Source organism: Mustela putorius, unplaced genomic scaffold, assembly GCF_011764305.1.
Source record: "Mustela putorius furo isolate JIRA1106 unplaced genomic scaffold, ASM1176430v1.1 tig00000224_pilon_pilon_pilon, whole genome shotgun sequence".
NCBI classification, from domain to species: Eukaryota; Metazoa; Chordata; class Mammalia; order Carnivora; family Mustelidae; genus Mustela; species Mustela putorius.
The window spans coordinates 14,571,265-14,593,595 of NW_025421321.1; the positions used below are offsets into that span (position 1 = coordinate 14,571,265).

The 22,331-nt window shown below is 40.2% G+C and overlaps 1 protein-coding gene across 1 annotated transcript in view; it reads left to right on the forward strand.

The window, feature by feature from the left end:
* Positions 1–237: 237 nt before the first annotated feature.
* Positions 238–22,331, forward strand: part of LRPPRC (leucine rich pentatricopeptide repeat containing) — a 110,749-nt gene continuing 88,655 nt past the window's right edge. Inside the window, exons 1-3 of the mRNA XM_045077743.1 lie at positions 238–438; positions 20,358–20,557; positions 21,810–21,932. Coding sequence (XP_044933678.1) covers positions 290–438; positions 20,358–20,557; positions 21,810–21,932 — 472 coding nt within the window. The 5' untranslated portion in view covers positions 238–289. The remainder of the gene's footprint in view (positions 439–20,357; positions 20,558–21,809; positions 21,933–22,331) is intronic.

Consider the following 22,331-nt stretch of genomic DNA (forward strand, 5'->3'; position numbering starts at 1 on the left):
AAAGTGAAAGGGTGGAGGCATTGAACATGCTGAGAGAAAGGTTAGAAAATGAAAAGAGGATCCCGCTCAGATAATCAGGCACGATACGTTGTTAATAACATATCACACGGGGCTCATATGTCCTTGGAGAAATCTATTTGTCTATCTTCTAAGCGTAAAACAACGCGCGGCTCCCCCTACGTCTGGCGCGTCCGGCCTTTGGTCTCTCCCGCGCCGGGCGACCCCGCGGTCACGTGCTCCCCCTGTCCTTCTCGCCCAGCGTGCATCCTGCGGTGGGGACGGCCGAGCCATGGCAGCCCTGCTGAGACCAGCTCGCTGGCTCCTCCGAGCCGGGGCAGCCCCGCGCCTCCCGCTCTCCCTGCGCCTCCTCGCAGGAGGCCTGAGCCGGCCGCACGCTGTCCCTTGTCTGCCCGCCGGCCGCGGCGGGCCCCTTGCAGGGTGAGTGCCCACGCGCTACCCGCTGCCTGTCTGCAGCGCGGGCGTCCCCCGGGGTCATGGTGCTGGCGGGGGCCGGGCCTGCCTGTCTTTCTCTGTGCCCTCTTGCTCGCCCTAAGGCCAAACGTCCCGGGGTCTTGGACCCCGCTTCCCAGCGGGGGTTTCGGGTGACAGGGTCAGTCGACTTGAGAAGGTCACGGCCGTGTGCTGGGTTTGCTTCCGGCATGGATTTAGCTCTCGCTTGGGACTGCGTTTTCCTGTCCTCGGGCTACCGGCGACCTGTTAAGGGGGGGTGAGGGGCGGGGGGCTTTGAAGGCTGCTGCTGGGATCGGATGTTACTCTTCTCCTTAGGATTCACGGGCTTGGATGCTGGCCCACGTGCGAACATTATCGGTGATCAGTAACGAGCTAAAACTTAGATTTCGATAAGTTTATATTTGGGGGGTGGAAGGGATAGGTTGGGAATTTGGGGTGAACAAGGGATAGTTTAGATAGGGACGTTTAATTGTGATCAGCTTGGGCTTTTGCCTACATTTTCTGGAGTGGAGTTTTCCTCGATATTTACAGGGGTGTGGTATGGGTTGGGAATTGTCACAGTAGGGCTATGTTAGTGTCAGTGAGTGAATAAGGGAACATGTGCGGGCACTTCGTGGGGATAAAAGGATGCCAAGGGCTTAGTGGTGTTACGCGCATGAATAAATGCTTCATGGATTGAGGTTTATCAGGAAGTAGGTCTGGCATAGACTTGGAGAGGGGATAAGGAAGTCTGGTGAAAAAGTACTGGAGTAGTATTCTGACCATCTGAGAAAGGGAGATGGGCACTGAGGTTTTAGTATTGGAGAAAAACTGATTTTGAAATACTGTTAATAAATAAAGGTACTTTGGGAGACAATTTAGGACTAAGAGCTAAGGATTTGCCGTTGGACAAGTTAACATTTCTAGGCCTCAATTTACTTAGTTAGATGGAGTGGTAATATCGTTGGTAGTACTGCATGAGATTATCTATAAAAAACACCTAGCATAAGGCCTGGTACCTAGTAAGTGCTTTATTAGTTATAATAATAGTAATAACCATGATTACATGGATCTTTGTGGAGCAGCCTGGAAACCTATTCTCTGCATAAAATTATATGGAGGAAAAGTTTTATGACTTCTTAACCACGCAGTTATAGATCTTTGGAATGTAGCCTACTTGTAACTTACCGCCTTCCTGGATTTTGTTTTTAGGTCTGAACAGTTAACCTTCAGGAACCATGCCTCTGCATTCTCAGAAAGCATTTCTCTTCTTTCAAAGACTTTATTTGGAGAAAGTTGTGTCAGTTACTCTTATTTTTTAGTTCTTAACTATCCCTGTGAGGCCAGAGGAGGGTGGATGGTATCTCTCATCGTTCCTGTTGTGTTTGAGGAAAACAGTAGAACAGAATCTCGTAGAAAGGGTATTGGCCTGAGTGTTCATCAGACCTGGATTCCATTTACTTGCTGTATAATCTTACCTAAGTTCTTTGATCCTCAGTTTCATGATTTGTAAAGCAAGAGATAACAAGGCCTTTCTCTCTCCTTTGCAAAGATGGTTTCTTGTCCTTTAGGATTCAGCTTAAATGCTGTTTCTTCAGAGGTTTATCTCCGCACTCAATGTAAAAACTACCCTATTTTAGTTTTATCATGCTGTGTTTGACTTGTCTAATATTAATCTGCTTTTTGTTTGTTTTCTCAGTAGAAAAAGTGAATTACATAAGAGCAGAACGTTATCTTGCTCACCACTATGCTCAGCTCATAACAAGCAATGAGAAGAGTATTCCCTCTTTCTCTCGTACTCTTAACAGTCCTTTTATATAGTCTCCTGTCCCACAGCCTGCAAGCATGCCAAGATCTTTCCCGTCTGAAAAAAACAAACCCTTTCCTAGGACTCTGGACTCATCTCTGAGTCAGTTTCCCTCCCCCTGTCCCTGTTTCTGTCTCCCTTATTTCCTCACTTTATATTTACTCTTCCACCTACTGCAGTCACACTGTTTTATTTATTAATTTTTTATTTATTAATATTTTTATTTTATATTATTTACTTAATAAGTACGTTTCACACCCAGCGTGGTGCCCGACATAGGACTTGAATTAGTGACCATGAGAGCGCCACCTGAACTGAGATCAAGAGTTGGACGCTTAACCAACCGAGCCACTCAGGTGCTTCTGTTTTATATTTTTAAATTATAAAACTCATGTTCCTTGGAGAGCAATTGCAAAATACAGAGAGAATAGTAATAAATTAAGAATCACCCTTAGGTGCCTTGCTGGCTCAGTTGGTGGAGTGTGAGGCTCTTGGTCTTGGAATTTTAAGTTTGAGCCCCATGTTGGGTGCAGAGATTATTTAAAAATAAAATATTAAATAAATAAATGAAACAAAAAAAGATACCCTTAATTCTGTCACCCAGAGACAGCCATTGACATATGTATATGCGTGTGTACATATATATGTATATGTATATGTGGGAGAGGGAGAAACCGGCTTTATGCTGAGCAGGGAACCGGATGTGGTGATTGAGCCCAGGGCTCTGGAATCATGACTTGAGCTACGCAGGCGCCTCGGAGCCTCACTTCTTAGGGTTCCTTTCCATGGTGTTCTGTATTCTAGCTATACCAAACTACTACTTCTGAGTCCTCTACAGCAGGGCTTTTTAATGAGCATAAGAATTCCTTGGGGGAGGTGGGGGAAGAATTCCTTGGGGATGTCATGAAAATGGAGATTCTGATTTTGTAGGTCTAGACAGGGGAACTGAGATTCTGCATTCCTAACAAGCCCCAGATGGTAAAGGTACTATTGGTCCAGAGCTCTGTGGGTCCATGTTGCACATCTCTTTGCCTTTGAATGTGGTGTTTACTCTTGGGATGTGTCGCCCCTTTCCCCTACTCAGGTGTTCCTTTTCTCTGTTAAATCTTGATTGCTTCTCCCATTTGACCTCTGCTGTTTTGTGTTTCCCTTAGATCCTGAATCATTAAGCATTATTATATGTACCAAACAGCCCTCCAGACCTGGCTGTAAGTTCCTTGAAGGCAGTGATTTTGTCTTTTTCCCTCCCCTGGTGTCTGACTTTGTGGCACATAATAGGTATCAAATATTTTTTGAGTAAATCACTGAAAATCTTAGGCATTGAGGAAGGAATATTGTGACATGCAAAGACATTTGAAGGGATATTTAATCCATGCCTGTAGTGCAGTGAACGTCCACAAATTCATGCCGATCTTGCTTTCTAAGTATGTCTTATGAAAGACAGATGAGGATTATTGAGTCAAATTCTAGAATTATTAATTTATTAATAATTAATTTTATTGGGCGCCTGGGTGGCTCAGTGGGTTGGGCTGCTGCCTTCGGCTCGGGTCATGATCCCAGGGTTCTGGGATCGAGTCCCGCATCGGGCTCTCTGCTCAGCGGGGGGCCTGCTTCCTCCTCTCTCTCTCTCTCTCTCTCTGCCTGTCTCTCTGCCTACTTGTGATCTCTCTCTGTCAAATGAATAATAAAAAATCTTAAAAAAAATAATTACTTTTATTAATTTGTTTTCAGACTTGAAGTGCCAGAAGGTATATACTTCTGTATTCTTCAGTCTTGCTTCTCATTCCTATGTCAGTACTTTTTTCTTTTTTTTAAACAAATTTTTCTTAAAAACCAGCTCTTCCCTTATTTTCTGTGGGAAGTTTGAGGGGCAAATACTATTGCTTTCCCCCAGACTTTTTTTAAATTTTTCTCATACTTCTGAATCAGAAGCTGCTTATACTTTGTTGTGAGTTTGCAGACTTGTGCTTCAGAAGAAAGATAAGCTTTGAATTAAATCTGTTTGGAAGTGGATCTAGATTGATGATTGGCTTAAGGGTGAAGAGCACATACTGCCCTATGACAGAATGATGTGACTTCTAAGGTTGGAAGGAAAGAAAACTTTCCCTTGTTTATTTCTTAATGAGAAAAAGATTTTCTCAGCAAATATTAAGAATCTGTCTGGGTTATGATTCAGCCTCTGGTTTCTTTGTGTTTATAAATTTATCAGTTACAGAGGGTTGTGATAGGCACATGTCCCACTCCTATATGTTGTCCATAAAAGAAGAGCGTAATACTGTGGTTTTTCAGAGAAAAGAGCAGTCACATTTGTTTGTGGTAGGGGCTCAATTGAGTTTAAGAGGACACATGGTAATAAGTAGTCAGAGTGCTCTAGGGGAGGAGAGCATGGAGGGACTTGGAGACCATACTTCCATCCTGTGTGGCTACGTGGGGTTAGGTGTCATGGAAGTTGATATTACCAAGGCCCGTTGATTCCTTCTAGCTATTAAGGTTGATTAGAAGCTGGTTATTTGATGATTGGGAGCCATTGGAGGGTTTTGAGAGGTACAGGTATTGACAAAGTTTATATAGACTCAGGAGAGATAGAGGCTGGGGATGGAAAGACCAGTAGGAGCAACATTGATCCACAGATCAGGGCTCATAGGACTTCAGCTAGATGGTGCAGAACTGAAGCAAAAATAAAAACAAACCACTTCCTTTTCTTCTTGAGAGGGAGTGAACAGGAGATTGGTCAGCATGTTGGCAGGTTGGATTTGGAGATGAGGATAAATAGTAGTACCTTCGGATTAGATCTTTTCCATTTTCAAGTTGTTTATATGAATACATCACACATGTATTTCATCTTCTATGGGTTCATATTACAAATTAGGGAACAAGCTTAGAAGAGTCAAGTAATTTATCTGGGATCTCCAGTTGGGGATTTAACTGTAGACACTGATGCCCAGTTTTGAAGTGTTTTGAGTAATATTGTGCTTTAGGTGTTGAGGGGATTGCTTATGGACATAAAGACATTTTTTAAAAAGGTGATATGATACATTATAGATTTAGAAATTAAAGACTATCACAGATAACTAAGCACATAAGATCTGAGAATGTAAACTCTGGAAGGAATCTTGAGAGTAAATCTTGTCTATCCCTGTCTCACTTTATAGAGCCTAAAGAGTGTCTTGTTCATGTCACATCATAGGTCCCAACATGTGTAACTGTTCATCACTTCCTGTCATAGCTGAGACAAAGGAGACATACTTTTGGACTGGAAGACCTTGAGAGGGAGGGGATGTCTGGATAGGTGGAAAGGAATTGGTGTTTCAAGCCAGGAGACTTTTAAGTGTGGAAGAGTTGTAAGTGGCTTTTCTAGTCTAAAATTTTTGGTCTGTTTAGGGGACAGCTTAACTGGACAAGACTTTTTGGAGAATTGAAGTCTTGTGAAATAGTTGCATGAGAAAGGTCATTGAGATAGCTTTACAAAATATTTTCTTCAAAGGTCACTCAGCAGACACTTACCAAGTCTGTTCTATAATAAAAGCTATTTTTGAGCCCTGTTTGTTAGGAATTTTATATATTTTTTCCTTATATGATCTTTGCAAGGTAGGTACTTTTCTTCAGAGGAAGTAACTAATGATTAGAAAGACCAAATACGGGGCGCCTGAGTGGCTCAGTGGGTTAAGCCTCTGCCTTCGGATCAGGTCATGATCTCAGGGTCCTGGGATCAAGTTCCGCATCAGGCTCTCTGCTCGGAAGCAGGGAGCCTGCTTCCCCCTCTGTCTCTCTGCCTGCCTCTCTGCCTACTTGTCATCCCTCTCCTCTCTCTCTGTCAAATAAATAAACAAAAAAAAAATCTTAAAAAAAAAAAAAAAAAAAGAACAAATACTTTTACCAGAGTCACATAGTTGTTAAATAGGCATAGTTTAGATTTGACTAGGTCTTTAAAAATAAGTGTGTTTTCTGCTATTACACTTTTAAAAGAAGGTGCTCTGGGAAGTGTGCAGTTAATATTTATTATGCTGACTTTGCAGGGTCCTCTATGTATACTTTTCTCAGTTTTGCTCAACCTTCCGGCGATTATGTACTGCCTTCAGATTTTTTGGTCCGATCTAAGTACTACTGACACTGTTACTTGTATTTAACGTTCTTCTTAACATTGGTTTTAGGTTTAAACTGATGTTATTATAACTTAATTTTATCTTAAGCAAAAATATTAGTAAAATAAAGAGCTTGATGTGATACTTACTTTTAAATATTAATTAAAATAGATAAAACGACTGAAATGAAAATTTTTTGTTTAAATACTACCTAAAACCATCTTGCCTAGCAGAAGGGTGATATTTTTGGAAACACTGCAGTATCTCAGTTAATCTTTGTGATAGCCTCGTGAGGTAAATACTGTTAACTTGCGGATTTTACAGGCTTAGAGTTGCAGTAATTTGGCCACCCATCTTATAAAATGGCACAGCCTGAAGTCAGGCTGGTCTATAGGACTCAGTCTTGTGCTCGTAAAGCTCAGAGCTCCTGTGTTTCTGCAGTGCCATGGAGCCTTCTATTTTCGTCTCTCTCTCTTTTTTTTTTTTTTAAAGATTTTATTTATTTATTTGACAGAGAGAGATCACAAGTAGACGGAGAGGCAGGCAGAGAGAGAGAGAGGGAAGCAGGCTCCCTACTGAGCAGAGAGCCCCACGCGGGACTAAATCCCAGGACCCTGAGCATGACCTGAGCCGAAGGCAGCGGCCCAACCCACTGAGCCACCCAGGAGCCCCTATTTTTGTCTCTTAAGATTGTGCTTGTTAAGTGTTCATGAAAATGGTTCATAATGGGGTAGGATGTATAAGGGGATTAAGTAAGCCTCTAAGGCACTTTTACATGAAATTTTCTTCATCATATTTAAGGAAGTGAGAATGAACAAATTGCATTGGTGAGACTTGTTGCTTGGAATTTGCAGTTAAATGGTCAGGGAACTTTGGTGATAGGTGTTTCTTTCCCATTTCCACACCCACTCTGGTATAGACTTCCCTCAGCTTTTTACTTGGACTACTGCAATAGTTTTCTAAATGGCATCTCTCTCTTAATTGTTGCTACCTTCTAATTTATTCTTCATTCCCCAGCTAGACTAATCTTTCTAAAATGGAAATAGATCACGCCACATCCCCTGCTTAGAAACCATCAATTTCTGTAATTGAAATAAAATCTGTACTGAAAATAAAATCCAGACCATCTATTGTCACAGGTTTTCATGATCTAGCCCACTCACTAGCCCAGTCTTCCTCTTCAACCTCATCCCATCTGTGTTGCTCACTTGCTTGGCCTGCTGACTGTCTGGCTTGCTTGGAGTACTTCTCTGTTGTGCATGGCTGCTGCTTTTAATGCTCAGCTAAAAAATTGGTGGAGGCTTTCCATTCTTTAGTCTCACCTTCCCAGTCCAGGTTTAATTAAGATGTATTCCTGACCTTAACCTTGGGCATCTCAGTTGGTTAATCGTCTGACTCTTAATTTTGGCTCAGGTCATGGTCCCAGGATTTTAGGATTGAGCACTGAGACATGCTCTATGGGGAATCTGCTTAAGATTCTTTCCCTTTCCCTCTGACTTCCCTCCAATCCCACATGCATGTGTATATTCTCTCTCTGTCTCTCTTTCAAATAAATAAATCTTTAAAAATAAATAAAAGGCATTATTCGGCACCTGCCTGGCTTAGTTGGTAGAGCATACAACTCTTGATTTCATGGTTGTGAGTTAAAGTCCCACATGGGGCATGGAGCATACTTTAAATAAATAAAAGGAGGCATTATATTTTTGAGTTTTTAACATGTTAAAACTTAACTGGAATCAGTATCTGTATGCAACTTTTTAAGAAGAATTACATACTGTGACTAAGTTGGGTTTATTCCACGTGTGCAAAGCTGACTCAACATTTGAAAATCAGTCCATGTAATCATACATACCAACAGGCTAAGGGAAACTCAAGCGGAATAGGTAAAATGAGAGATGTGTGAGCCCATGAAATAAGTTTGAGATCTCCATTGTCTACAGAACAGTACAGCAAAATAAGTGGGGAGAGCAGCTTTATGGACATCAGTCTTGTATTTTTGGACATGTTATAAAATCTAAATGCCTTTCTTTTCAGCCATTGGAGGCTTTCCATCCTCTAGTCTCACCCTCACAGTCCAGTTTTAATTTTCATTACTTCTAGTGTGAACCCCCTATTGTAGCCATGTTCGTTTCCTTGATGCCTTTCTGCCATGTTGAACTCATTTCAGAGAGATTACCTAAATACAGATCTGGGACTTGGATCCTGTCATTAAGTACCTTTTATTGTGACTTTGGGCAAGTTGTTTCAGTTTTCTTATCAATAAAATGAGGATTATGGTAATAAGTTTTGTTACCTAGCATGCATCATTAAATGCTTGATAAACGTCAGTTACTGGTTATACCTACTCTATCACTCTATCACATATCTGTATCCCTCCCCTTTTTTTTTTTTTTTTTAAATTCTGGGAGCTCCAAAGTGTTAGATGCTAGAGTGACTCATAAGAGCAACGGAGTTAACTTGGGAGGGAGAGTTTGAGAACACGTGTAATTAGTTTGGTGCACATTTGAAGCTAAAAAAGAATGAGTGGGGTGCGTGGGTGGCTCAGTGGGTTAAGCTTCTGCCTTCAGCTCAGGTCATGATCCTGGAGTCCTGGGATTTATGGAAAAGGCAAAACTATAGAGAAGGAGAAGTGTGGTTGTAGGGGTTTAGGAGAATGGGGGAGGGGAAGAATAGGTGGAGCACAGGGCAATTTTAAGGCAGTGAAACAATTCAGTGACTACTGTAATGCTTGTCATACATTTGTCAAAACCCATAGGTATGTACATACACAGAGTGAACCCTCTTGTAAACTACGGGCTGTAATGTATCATGATTGGTTTATTATTTATAACACATGTACCACAGTAATACAAGATATAAATAGGGGAAACTGGGTGGAGGGGGAAGAGCATATACAGGAACTGTACTCACTGCACAGTTTTTCTGTAAACCCAAAAATGCCTTGAAAAGGTAAAATATTGGAAAAAAGTACAGACTTAAGAGAGGAGTCCCATGGAAGCTTGCTTAAAATAATCTGCACTGCATGCCTTTTTGAAATAAGGACATTCAAACATAAAATCATTATTTTTTTTGTACTGAAGAGTTAAAATAATTGCCACCAGCACTAAAACAACAACAACACTGAGAATAACAATGCCAGATTTTGCCAGAGAAAGTTAAAGGGTTATCTGAATACAGTGGTGATTGCCAGAGTCTCTGGAGGGAACCTAAGATGTTTAACTCAGAAATGCAAAGGAGGGCCTCTGGGTGGCTCAGGTGGTTAAGCGACTGTCTTCTGCTCGGATCATGATCCCGGGGTCCTAGGATCGTCCCAAATAAGGCTCTCGCTGCTCTGTGGGGAGCCTGCTTCTCCCTCTCCCTCTGCTTGCAGCACCCCCTGCTTGTGCTTGCTCTCTCTCTAATAAATAAATAAAATCTTAAAAAAAAAAAAAGAAATGCAAAGGAGCAATTTATGACACATTGATGAAAAGTTAATAATTTTCCCTTACATGAGGCGCCTGGGTGGCTCAGTGGGTTAAGCCGCTGCCTTCGGCTCAGGTCATGATCTCAGGGTCCTGGGATTAAGAGTCCCGCATGGGGCTCTCTGCTCAGTGGGGAGCCTGCTTCCCTCTCTTTCTCTCTGCCTGCCTCTCTGCCTACTTGTGATCTCTGTCAAATAAATAAATAAAAATCTTAAAAATAATAATAATAATAATTTTCCCTTACATGGTTACACCAGTTTTGGTCATCAGAATTTGGCTTGTGCAAGTCTGATAGGTAGGTGCTACACTACACGGATGTACTTTCACCCCTGGACTTCTTCTTTACTTCTGTCATAACATACGTACTGTTCCAGGCATGGAGTTCCTAATTTCCTACTGGGTGTGTTTCTGTGGAATTTAAAAATAAATTTTGGGCCAAATAATCAATGTAGAAAGCACTGCCATGTAGGGAAGCACTGGAGACTTCCTTTTGAAGAGTGAAGCATCCTTTAGTTAAGTATGTAACCCTTCACCGTCATTCATTCTATGGTGGATTCATAGTTCAGCATATCTAATTAAAGTCAAGTATACTTGTGCGAAGGAGACTTGGCCTCATTAAAGATCTGTTTGTGAGGAAAAATTAGCTTTAAAATGTTGAGAATAGGGGGAGGAGTCAAGATGGCGGAGAAGTAGCAAGCTGAGACTGCTTCAGCTAGCCAGAGATCAGCTAGATAGCTTATCTAAAGATTGCAAACACCTGAAAATCCATTGGCAGATCGAAGAGAAGAAGAACAGCAATTCTGGAAACAGAAAAACAACCACTTTCTGAAAGGTAGGACCGGCGGAGAAATGAATCCAAAGCGACGGGAAGATAGACCCCCGGGGGGAGGGGCCGGCTCCCGGCAAGCGGCGGAGCAACCGCGCACAAAATCAGGACTTTTAAAAGTCTGTTCCGCTGAGGGACATCGCTCCAGAGGCTAAACCGGGGCGAAGCCCACGCGGGGTCAGCGTGGCCTCAGGTCCCGCAGGGTCACAGAAGGATCGGGGGTGTCTGATTGTCGCAGAGCTTGCGGGTATAGGAACGGGAAAGCTGGCTACAGAGACAGAGCCGACAGTAAGCTCACAGCTCGGTGTTACCTTGAACCGGTCGCAGGCTCAGTAAGCTCGGAGCGCGGCCGGAGGTCAGGCAGACGGGAGTAACTGGGCGCGGTTCTCTGAGCGCGCACTGAGGAGTGCGGCCCTGGGCTCTCAGCTCCTCCGGGCCGGAGACCAGGAGGCCGCCATTTGTATTCCCGTCCTCTGGAACTCTACGGAAAGCGCTCAGGGAACAAAAGCTCCTGAAAGCAAACCTGAGCGGATTACTCACCCCGGCCCTGGGTAAGGGCGGTGTAATTCCGCCTGGGGCAAAGACACTTGAGAATCACTACAACAGGCCCCTCCCCCAGAAGATCAACAAGAAATCCAGCGGAGACCAAGTTCACCTACCAAGGAGTGCAGTTTCAATACCAAGGAGAGCAGCAGAATTCCAGAGGAGGAGAAAGCCAAGCACGGAACTCATGGCTTTTTTCCTGTGATTTTTTTTAGTCTTGCAGTTAATTTAATTTTTTCTTTTTCATTTTTTTTTTTTTCGCCTTCGGGTAAAATTTTTTTTAACTGTTACCTTTTTCTTTTTTAACGATTTTTTACTAGTTTATCTAATATATATATTTTTTCTTTTTTACATTTTTCTTAGGTGTTTTCTTTTTTTAAAAATTCTTTTCTTTTCTTTTTTTTTTCCTTTCTTTTTGTTTTTTTTTCTTTCTTCCTTTTTGAACCTCTTTTTATCCCCTTTCTCCCCACTCACGATTTTGGATCTCTTCTAATTTGGTTAAAGCATATTTTCCTGGGGTTGTTGCCACCCTTTTAGTATTTTACTTGCCCCTTCATTTACTCTTATCTGGACAAAATGACAAGACGTAAAAATTCAACACAAAAAAAAGAACAAGAGGCAGTACCGAAGGCTAGGGACCTAATCAATACAGACATCGGTAATATGTCAGATCTAGAGTTCAGAATGACAATTCTCAAGGTCCTAGCCGGGCTCGAAAAAGGCATGGAAGATATTAGAGAAACCCTCTCGAGAGATATAAAAGCCCTTTCTGGAGAAATAAAAGAACTAAAATCTAACCAAGGTGAAATCAAAAAAGCTATTAATGAGGTGCAATCAAAAATGGAGGCTCTAACTGCTAGGATAAATGAGGCAGAAGAAAGAATTAGTGATATAGAAGACCAAATGACAGAGAATAAAGAAGCTGAGCAAAAGAGGGACAAACAGCTACTGGACCACGAGGGGAGAATTCGAGAGATAAGTGACACCATAAGACGAAACAACATTAGAATAATTGGGATTCCAGAAGAAGAAGAAAGTGAGAGGGGAGCAGAAGGTATACTGGAGAGAATTATTGGGGAGAATTTCCCCAATATGGCAAAGGGAATGAGCATCAAAATTCAGGAGGTTCAGAGAACGCCCCTCAAAATCAATAAGAATAGGCCCACACCCCGTCACCTAATAGTAAAATTTACAAGTCTCAATGACAAAGAGAAAATCCTGAAAGCAGCCCGGGAAAAGAAGTCTGTAACATACAATGGCAAAAATATTAGATTGGCAGCTGACTTATCCACAGAGACCTGGCAGGCCAGAAAGAGCTGGCATGATATTTTCAGAGCACTAAACGAGAAAAACATGCAGCCAAGAATACTATATCCAGCTAGGCTATCATTGAAAATAGAAGGAGAGTTTAAAAGCTTCCAGGACAAACAACAACTGAAAGAATTTGCAAATACCAAACCAGCTCTACAGAAAATATTGAAAGGGGTCCTCTAAGCAAAGAGAGAGCCTACAAGCGGTAGATCAGAAAGGAACAGAGACCATATACAGTAACAGTCACCTAACAGGCAATACAATGGCACTAAATTCATATCTCTCAATAGTTACCCTGAATGTTAATGGGCTAAATGCCCCTGTCAAAAGACACAGGGTATCAGAATGGATTAAAAAAACAAAACCCATCTATATGTTGCCTCCAAGAAACACATTTTAAGCCCGAAGACACCTCCAGATTTAAAGTGAGGGGGTGGTAAAGAATTTACCATGCTAATGGACATCAGAAGAAAGCAGGAGTGGCAATCCTTATATCAGATCAATTAGATTTTAAGCCAAAGACTATAATAAGAGAAGAGGAAGGACACTATGTCATACTCAAAGGGTCTGTCCAACAAGAAGATTTAACAATTTTAAATATCTATGCCCCCAATGTGGGAGCAGCCAACTATATAAACCAATTAATAACAAAATCAAAGAAACACATCAACAATAATACAATAATAGTAGGGGACTTTAACACTCCCCTCACTGAAATGGACAGGTCATCCAAGCAAAAGATCAGCAAGGAAATAAAGGCCTTAAATGACACACTGGACCAGATGGACATCACAGATATATTCAGAATATTTCATCCCAAAGCAACAGAATACACATTCTTCTCTAGTGCACATGGAACATTCTCCAGAATAGATCACATCCTGGGTCCTAAATCAGGACTCAACCGGTATCAAAAGATTGGGATCATTCCCTGCATATTTTCAGACCACAATGCTCTAAAGCTAGAACTCAACCACAAAAGGAAGTTTGGAAAGAACCCAAATACATGGAGACTAAACAGTATCCTTCTAAAGAAGGAATGGGTCAACCGGGAAATTAAAGAAGAATTGAAAAAAATCATGGAAACAAATGATAATGAAAATACAACGGTTCAAAATCTGTGGGACACAACAAAGGCAGTCCTGAGAGGAAAATATATAGCGGTACAAGCCTTTCTCAAGAAACAAGAAAGGTCTCAGGTACACAACCTAACCCTACACCTAAAGGAGCTGGAGAAAGAACAAGAAAGAAACCCTAAGCCCAGCAGGAGAAGAGAAATCATAAAGATCAGAGCAGAAATCAATGAAATAGAAACCAAAAAAACAATAGAACAAATCAATGAAACTAGGAGCTGGTTCTTTGAAAGAATTAATAAAATTGATAAACCCCTGGCCCGACTTATCAAAAAGAAAAGAGAAAGGACCCAAATAAATAAAATCATGAATGAAAGAGGAGAGATCACAACTAACACCAAAGAAATACAAACTATTATAAGAACATACTATGAGCAACTCTACGGCAATAAATTTGACAATCTGGAAGAAATGGATGCATTCCTAGAAACATATAAACTACCACAAATGAACCAGGAAGAAATAGAAAGCCTGAACAGACCCATAACCAGTAAGGAGATTGAAACAGTCATTAAAAATCTCCAAACAAACAAAAGCCCAGGGCCAGATGGCTTCCCGGGGGAATTCTACCAAACATTTAAAGAAGAACTAATTCCTATTCTCCTGAAACTGTTCCAAAAAATAGAAATGGAAGGAAAACTTCCAAACTCATTTTATGAGGCCAGCATCACCTTGATCCCAAAACCAGACAAGGATCCCACCAAAAAAGAGAGCTATAGACCGATATCCTTGATGAACACAGATGCAAAAATACTCAACAAAATACTAGCCAATAGGATTCAACAGTACATTAAAAAGATTATTCACCACGACCAAGTGGGATTTATTCCAGGGCTGCAAGGTTGGTTCAACATCCGCAAATCAGTCAATGTGATACAACACATCAATAAAAGAAAGAACAAGAACCATATGATACTCTCAATAGATGCTGAAAAAGCATTTGACAAAGTACAACATCCCTTCCTGATCAAAACTCTTCAAAGTGTAGGGATAGAGGGCACATACCTCAATATCATCAAAGCCATCTATGAAAAACCCACCGCAAATATCATTCTCAATGGAGAAAAACTGAAAGCTTTTCCGCTAAGGTCAGGAACACGGCAGGGATGTCCATTATCACCACTGCTATTCAACATCGTACTAGAGGTCCTAGCCTCAGCAATCAGACAACAAAAGGAAATTAAAGGCATCCAAATCGTCAAAGAAGAAGTCAAATTATCACTCTTCGCAGATGATATGATACTATATGTGGAAAACCCAAAAGACTCCACTCCAAAACTGCTAGAACTTATACAGGAATTCAGTAAAGTGTCAGGATATAAAATCAATGCACAGAAATCAGTTGCATTTCTCTACACCAACAGCAAGACAGAAGAAAGAGATATTAAGGAGTCAATCCCATTTACAATTGCATCCAAAACCATAAGATACCTAGGAATAAACCTAACCAAAGAGACACAGAATCTATACTCAGAAAACTACAAAGTACTCATGAAAGAAATTGAGGAAGACACAAAGAAATGGAAAAATGTTCCATGCTCCTGGATTGGAAGAATAAATATTGTGAAAATGTCTATGCTACCTAAAGCAATCTACACATTTAATGCAATTCCTATCAAAGTACCATCCATCTTTTTCAAAGAAATGGAACAAATAATGCTAAAATTTATATGGAACCAGAAAAGACCTCGAATAGCCAAAGGGATATTGAAAAAGAAAGCCAACGTTGGTGGCATCACAATTCCGGACTTCAGGCTCTATTATAAAGCTGTCATCATCAAGACAGCATGGTACTGGCACAAAAACAGACACATAGATCAATGGAACAGAATAGAGAGCCCAGAAATAGACCCTCAAATCTATGGTCAACTAATCTTCGACAAAGCAGGAAAGAATGTCCAATGGAAAAAAGACAGCCTTTTCAATAAATGGTGCTGGGAAAATTGGACAGCCACATGCAGAAAAATGAAATTTGACCAGTTCCTTACACCACACACAAAAATAGACTCAAAATGGATGACGACCTCAATGTACGAAAGGAATCCATCAAAATCCTTGAGGAAAACACGGGCAGCAACCTCTTCGACCTCTGCCGCAGCAACATCTTCCTAGGAACAACGCAAAAGGCAAGGGAAGCAAGGGAAAAAATGAACTACTGGGATTTCATCAAGATCAAAAGCTTTTGCACAGCAAAGGAAACAGTTAACAAAATCAAAAGACAACTGACAGAATGGGAGAAGATATTTGCAAAGGACATATCAGATAAAGGACTAGTGTCCAGAATCTATAAAGAACTTAGCAAACTCAACACCCAAAGAACAAATAATCCAATCAAGAAATGGGCAGAGGACATGAACAGACATTTCTGCAAAGAAGACATCCAGATGGCGAACAGACACATGAAAAAGTGCTCCATATCACTCGGCATCAGGGAAATACAAATCAAAACCACAATGAGATATCACCTCACACCAGTCAGAATGGCTAAAATCAACAAGTCAGGAAATGACAGATGCTGGCGAGGATGCGGAGAAAGGGGAACCCTCCTACACTGTTGGTGGGAATGCAAGCTGGTGCAGCCACTCTGGAAAACAGCATGGAGGTTCCTCAAAATGCTGAAAATAGAACTGCCCTATGACCCAGCAATTGCACTATTTGGCATTTACCCTAAAGATACAAATGTAGCGATCCAAAGGGGCACATGCACCCGAATGTTTATAGCAGCAATGTCCACAATAGCCAAACTATGGAAAGAACCTAGATGTCCATCAACAGATGAATGGATCAAGAAGATGTGGTATATATACACAATGGAATACTATGCAGCCATCAAAAGAAATGAAATCTTGCCATTTGCAACAACATGGATGGAACTAGAGCGTATCATGCTTAGCGAAATAAGTCAAGCATAGAAAGACAACTATCATATGATCTCCCTGATATGAGGAAGTGGTGTTGCAACATGGAGGCTTAAGTGGGTAGAAGAAGAATAAATGAAACAAGATGGGATTGGGAGGGAGACAAACCATAAGTGACTCTTAATCTCACAAAACAAACTGAGGGTTGCTGGGGGGAGGGGGTTTGGGAGAAGGGGGTGGGATTATGGACATTGGGGAGGGTATGTGCTTTGGTGAGTGCTGTGAAGTGTGTAAACCTGGTGATTCACAGACCTGTACCCCTGGGGATAAAAATATATGTTTATAAAAAATAAAATTAAAAAAAAAAATTAAAAAAAAAATGTTGAGAATAATGTTCTGGTTTATTAACCTGGCTTCTGTCTAAATTTTGTATTTGTTAGATCTTACATTTTAAAACTGTACTTTATTTTATTTTTATTTTAGAAAGATTTTTATTTATTTATTTGACAGAGATCACAAGTAGGCAGAGAGACGGGGGAGGGGTACGGCGGGGGGGGGGTGGGGAGAAGCAGGGTCCCTGCCGAGCAGAGAGCTGGATGCAGGGCTCCATCCCAGGACCCTGAGATCATGACCTGAGCTGAAGGCAGAGGCTTTAACCCACTGAGCCACCCAGGTGCCCCGAAAACTGAATTTTAGCAAAAGTTTTACTTTTGCACTTTTTCACAGCTTACAAGATTTGAGTTGTGTTAAAAAAAAAACTTGGCAAATATATTTCACTACAACTTTGAAATTTCTTTCTCTTTTTTAAACATTTTTTATTTTGAAGTGATCTCTACACCCAACATGGAGCTTGAACTCACAACCCCGAGATGACAAGTTGCATTTACCACCAACTGAGCCAGCCCGGCACTCCTGCAGTTCTGAAATTTACATATTAATCAGTTTTCGTTGTTGAACAATTTTTTTTTTTTAAAGATTTTATTTATTTATCAGAGAGAGAGAGGGGGAGAGAGCGAGCACAGGCAGACAGAATGGCAGGCAGAGGCAGAGGGAGAAGCAGGCTCCCTGCTGAGCAAGGAGCCCGGGACTCGATCCCAGGGCGCTGGGATCATGACCTGAGCTGAAGGCAGCTGCTTAACCAACTGAGCCACCCAGGCGTCCCAGAACAATATTATTGATTGCACACTCACCTGAACTTCATATATTCTGGATGATTTAAGATAATGTTATTTTGTGTTTGCCTAACAAGGGTATAGTTCAGTAAAAACTGATCCAGTAGATATAGGTTCATGGCCAGAGAAAACCTTTGAAAATAGAGGATAAATATTTAGGAGTGGTATATATTTCTGTAGTTTGTAGGTGGTTAACATTTAATTAACTCAGCTTATTTTAACAAACTAATCAATTAGCCATCTATAATGTACTGAACATTAGGTTTGTAAAAGTAAGAAGACTTTGTCTTAGTGTCCTGATTTTTTCCATTGTTTTCCAGTTTGTTTACATAGATAGAATCCTTGAAGGCCAGAGTGCTTGTGATTTGTCCCAGATCATGGTGGTAGAGTTTCTGGTCTAGCATCAAGTTACTGCCTTTGTGATTTACATAATCTTGTGGTGAAACTTTTGGTATAGCTTTCTTTATTGTAGCATCACATACTCAGTTATTCAATTTGTGACTGGTTTTCCTGGTTAATAACAGGCTAAGAAACCAACAGTTTTACTTATTTATTTAAGATTTTATTTATTTATTTGTCAGAGAGAAAGAGAACACAAGCAGGGGAAGCTGCAGGCAGAGGGAGAAGCAGGCTTCAGAGGGAGAAGCAGGCTTCACGTTGAGCATGGAGCCCAGACGTTGGTCTCCATCCCAGGACCTTGGGATCATGACCTGAGCCAAAGGCAGCCTCTTAATCTACTGAGCTACCTAGCCATCCCTATTTATTTATTTTTGGAAAGTTTTTTTCTTTTTTTATTTGAGAGAGAGAGAAAGCACTAGCAGGGTGGGGGAGGAGGGGAGGAGCAGAGGGAGAGGGTAGAAGCAGATTGTCCACCGGCAGGGAGCCCTGATTGGGGGGAGGGGTTTAAGGATGGAGGATGTCTCCATCTCAGGACCCCAGGATCTTGATCTGAGCAGGAGCCTGAAGCTTAACTGACTGAGCCACCCAGGCATCCTAACAGTTTTATTTTTAAACTCACTACTTTGTAAATATTTTTTTGGTACTTGTGGTAAAGATGTGCATATACAAGAAAAATGGGGTTATCATCCTAAAGGCATCCCTGGATTAGTAAGTATTTTTACATCATACTTCGTTAATATGTGCTTTGTATATATTACTTAGTTATATTTATTGGCTGCTCTTGGAAAGTTTAAGGTATTTTGGGATAAATGTGTAAATCTTTGCACATTAGAAATTTTGTGATAGGGTGCCTGGGTGGCTCAGGTGGTTGGTTAAGCATCTGCCTTGGGCTCAGGGTCATGATCCCAGGGTCCTGGCATCAAGGCCTGCATCAGGCTCCCTGCTCAGCTGGAAGCCTGCTTCTCCCTCTGCAACCCCACCCACCCATCTTCCCACCCCCTGCTCATGTGTATGCTCATGCTCGCTCTCACGAAAATAACGTCTTTAAACAAAACAAAACCCAAGAAAACCCCAGAAAATTTGTGTTAGAAAGTGGTGTTGGAATACAGAGTAAATGTAAATTTGATTCAAAGATTTATGACAGGGTTATCCTCACACATAAGGATTATTTTTAAGTTTGATATTTGTAAATCAGGTACAGCCTGTATTTCTATAGTGTGGAATACCTCTGCTTTCATTGTTTTAAAGCATTTGGCTTACGTGTTAAACTCTGTATTAAAATACTGAATGGTTTAAAGGTTTTTGCTCTTTATAAACACACATGTACTAGTCTGACGTTACCCAATAGACAGACCCTTTTTTTACTTTCTGGAAATTAATGTTTAATACCAGAAATCCTTTTAAAGATTGAATTTATTTATTTGACACAGAGCACAAGCAGGGGGAGCCTCAGGCAGAGGGAGAAGAAGGCTCCCCACTGAGCACCCCACTGAGCAAGGAGCCTGATGTAGGGCTCAATCCCACGACCTGAGCTGAAGGCAGATGCTTAACCGACTGAGCCACCCACTGCCCCTAGATAACCAGTTTTATTTTTTATGATTGTAGTTGTTAAAATAAGTAGAAAAGTATGTAATTAGCAGTTTGACAGATGAAAAGCAGATATGAATTAGGAACTGAAACATTGTTACTATAAAATGTTTCAAATTTATTTAGACAGATTGGAAATTCTTTTGTCCTGAATGATTCTTTTAAAAAAACCCTGCATAATTTGAACCTGGACATTGGTCTTTTATTAAATTCATAATGAGATTATACCTAGAAAACATTTGAAAGCAGTTATCAGAATTATATATATATTTTAGATCTCTTGTCTCATTTGTAGAGATGAGAAGAGCTTTGTAGCATAAACTGCCTCATTTTCTTTCATTAACCTGGTTTTGCTTAAGGGAAATTAAAAAAAAAAACAAACACTTAAAGCATACCATATTATTGTCTTAGTTTGAAATGATTCCGTGCAGAAGGTTTTCAAGACCAAATCAATTATTTAAGGGATTTACTTTGCATACTTGTGTGTACATGTGATTTTATTTGAAGCAAAAGGCAAAACTTCTTTCTTACATTCTGAGCATTTTTGCTTTTGCACCAGAATTTAGGTATTCGATATTTAGGAGTATTTAATTTGATATTTACCTGCCAAATTAGGTATTTGGTAACCAATAAACTTTGTATAAATTTTGCTCAAGAAGAGAACAAATATAAGTTCTCTTATATGAGGAATTGTCTTAGTTAATTGCCAATTGTGTTTCATTTTATAGAGGGCTACTGAACCAAGCCAGGCGATATGCCATTGCTGTTGAGAAAAAGAATTATCTTCAAGAGGAGCCTGCTTCTTCTCATAGAAGGACTGCCAGTCAGTTTGACTGGGCTCTAATGAGACTGGATAATTCTGTCCGAAGAACTGGCCGCATCCCAAAGACTCTTCTACAAAAAGTCTTTGACAGTACCTGTAACTCAGGTATTTGAAAATTTTCTGTGCAAAAAGTTGAATGTCTTAATAAATACCTGTTTGTGGGCAGGCTCACTGTAGAACACATTATTTGATATTTTCAATTTTGTTTGTTATTTTTTTGATCATAACTAAAAATGGGTCTTTTTCCTTTCCCTAGTTTATAAGAGAGTCACTCTCAGTGGTAAATTGTCTTGGCAGTTACTGTTTTTCTTACCTTCCATTGTATAATGTCCGCTTTCTTTAAGATGCTTATGCATGATGGATTTCCAGAAAGACTGGTAATTCTTATTTCCCTTTCATTTTCACTTAGTTTTACGATCTGTTTGAGCCACTTACTCTGATAATCCAGTAGAAGCTTGTGGACCTTCTTACCACTCTCCCCCCCACAAGCCCACATGCAAACACACTCATAATTTTGCATCTAGTTACACAACATGTACCAGCTTCCTAAAACCCATCTGGATTTCATTCACATTAAGAAGCTGTGGAATCTAATGATGAGGGGTATCAAAGGACGTATCCGTTCTAATTATGTGCACTTAATGGCTATTGTATTATTTTCTCTTTTTGATATATTCAGTTGTATGACTATTACCGTAGTTACATTTAGGACATTTCTATCTCCTCAAAAAGAAGTCTCCCAAATCCTTAGCCTTTATCCCCTAACCCCTCATCCCTTCCAGCCTTAGGCGACAACTAACGTACTTTCTGGACTTGCAGATTTACTTATTAAGGATACTTTTATTAAATGGAATCATATAGTAAGTGGTTTATTTTTGGTTTTGTTTGGTTTAAAAGTCAGCTTTCAGGGACACGTTAGATACATGGAAAAAGGGAGAAGGAAGTTTGTATTGTTTTGTAATTGATTGTAAACCTAAATTTGGTATTGATGAGTTTTAACTGTACTGTATTGTACTATTTTCTTAAGATACTAAGAAGCTTAGCCTTTGAATTGCAGTAAGCACTGCTTATAAATTCAGTTCTGGGTATTTTTATATGGTATAGAGTCTTGCAGATTACATAGATTGCTAATCTTAGCTTCCCTTAGAAAACAAACTAATTTTAAAAACATAACTTTTAGTAACATTGTAAGTGATACTTGTAGATTTGGGTAAGGTTTTTTCCCAGCTTGTGGGTACTTTTAATACTGTCTGAGGCAGGAGATTTTTGAATATTTACAGATTTTGGTTTATGTTTTGATATTTATCTGTATGGTACTGCTACTGCATTAAATATTATCTGTTCTCTTTTTTCATAGGTAGCCCAGGTGGTAATCAAGCCTTGCTTCTCTTGCGCAGCTGTGGTTCTCTCTTGCCTGAACTACAGCTCTCAGAGAGAACAGAATTTGCTCATAGGATATGGGACAAACTTCAGAAATTGGGTATGATTGTTGAAAAATATGGGTATATGTAAAAGATGTAGTTTTTTTTTCTTTTGGTAAATAATTTCTTTACATAAATGTTCTAATTCGATTTTATAGAAGAGCTACTTGGTAATATTTATTTGGTAAGTTATAGTGACATCTAGGGGCATTAAGAATAAAATAATTTACTAATGTAGTATTGTCTGTCAGCTATACTCAAATGAAAAAAATGAAATAATTTTCATACAATTATTACTCTTTATGGTAAGTTAAAAAAGAACAAAAAAAAAAAAGGCAGTTGGTTTGTCAAAGTTAGGAATGCACATATCATTTGACCAGGCAGTTCCATTTGTTAGAATACAGTACAGGTATACTCAAATGTGCAAAAGGATATCCTTTATTGTAGCTTGTTTGTAA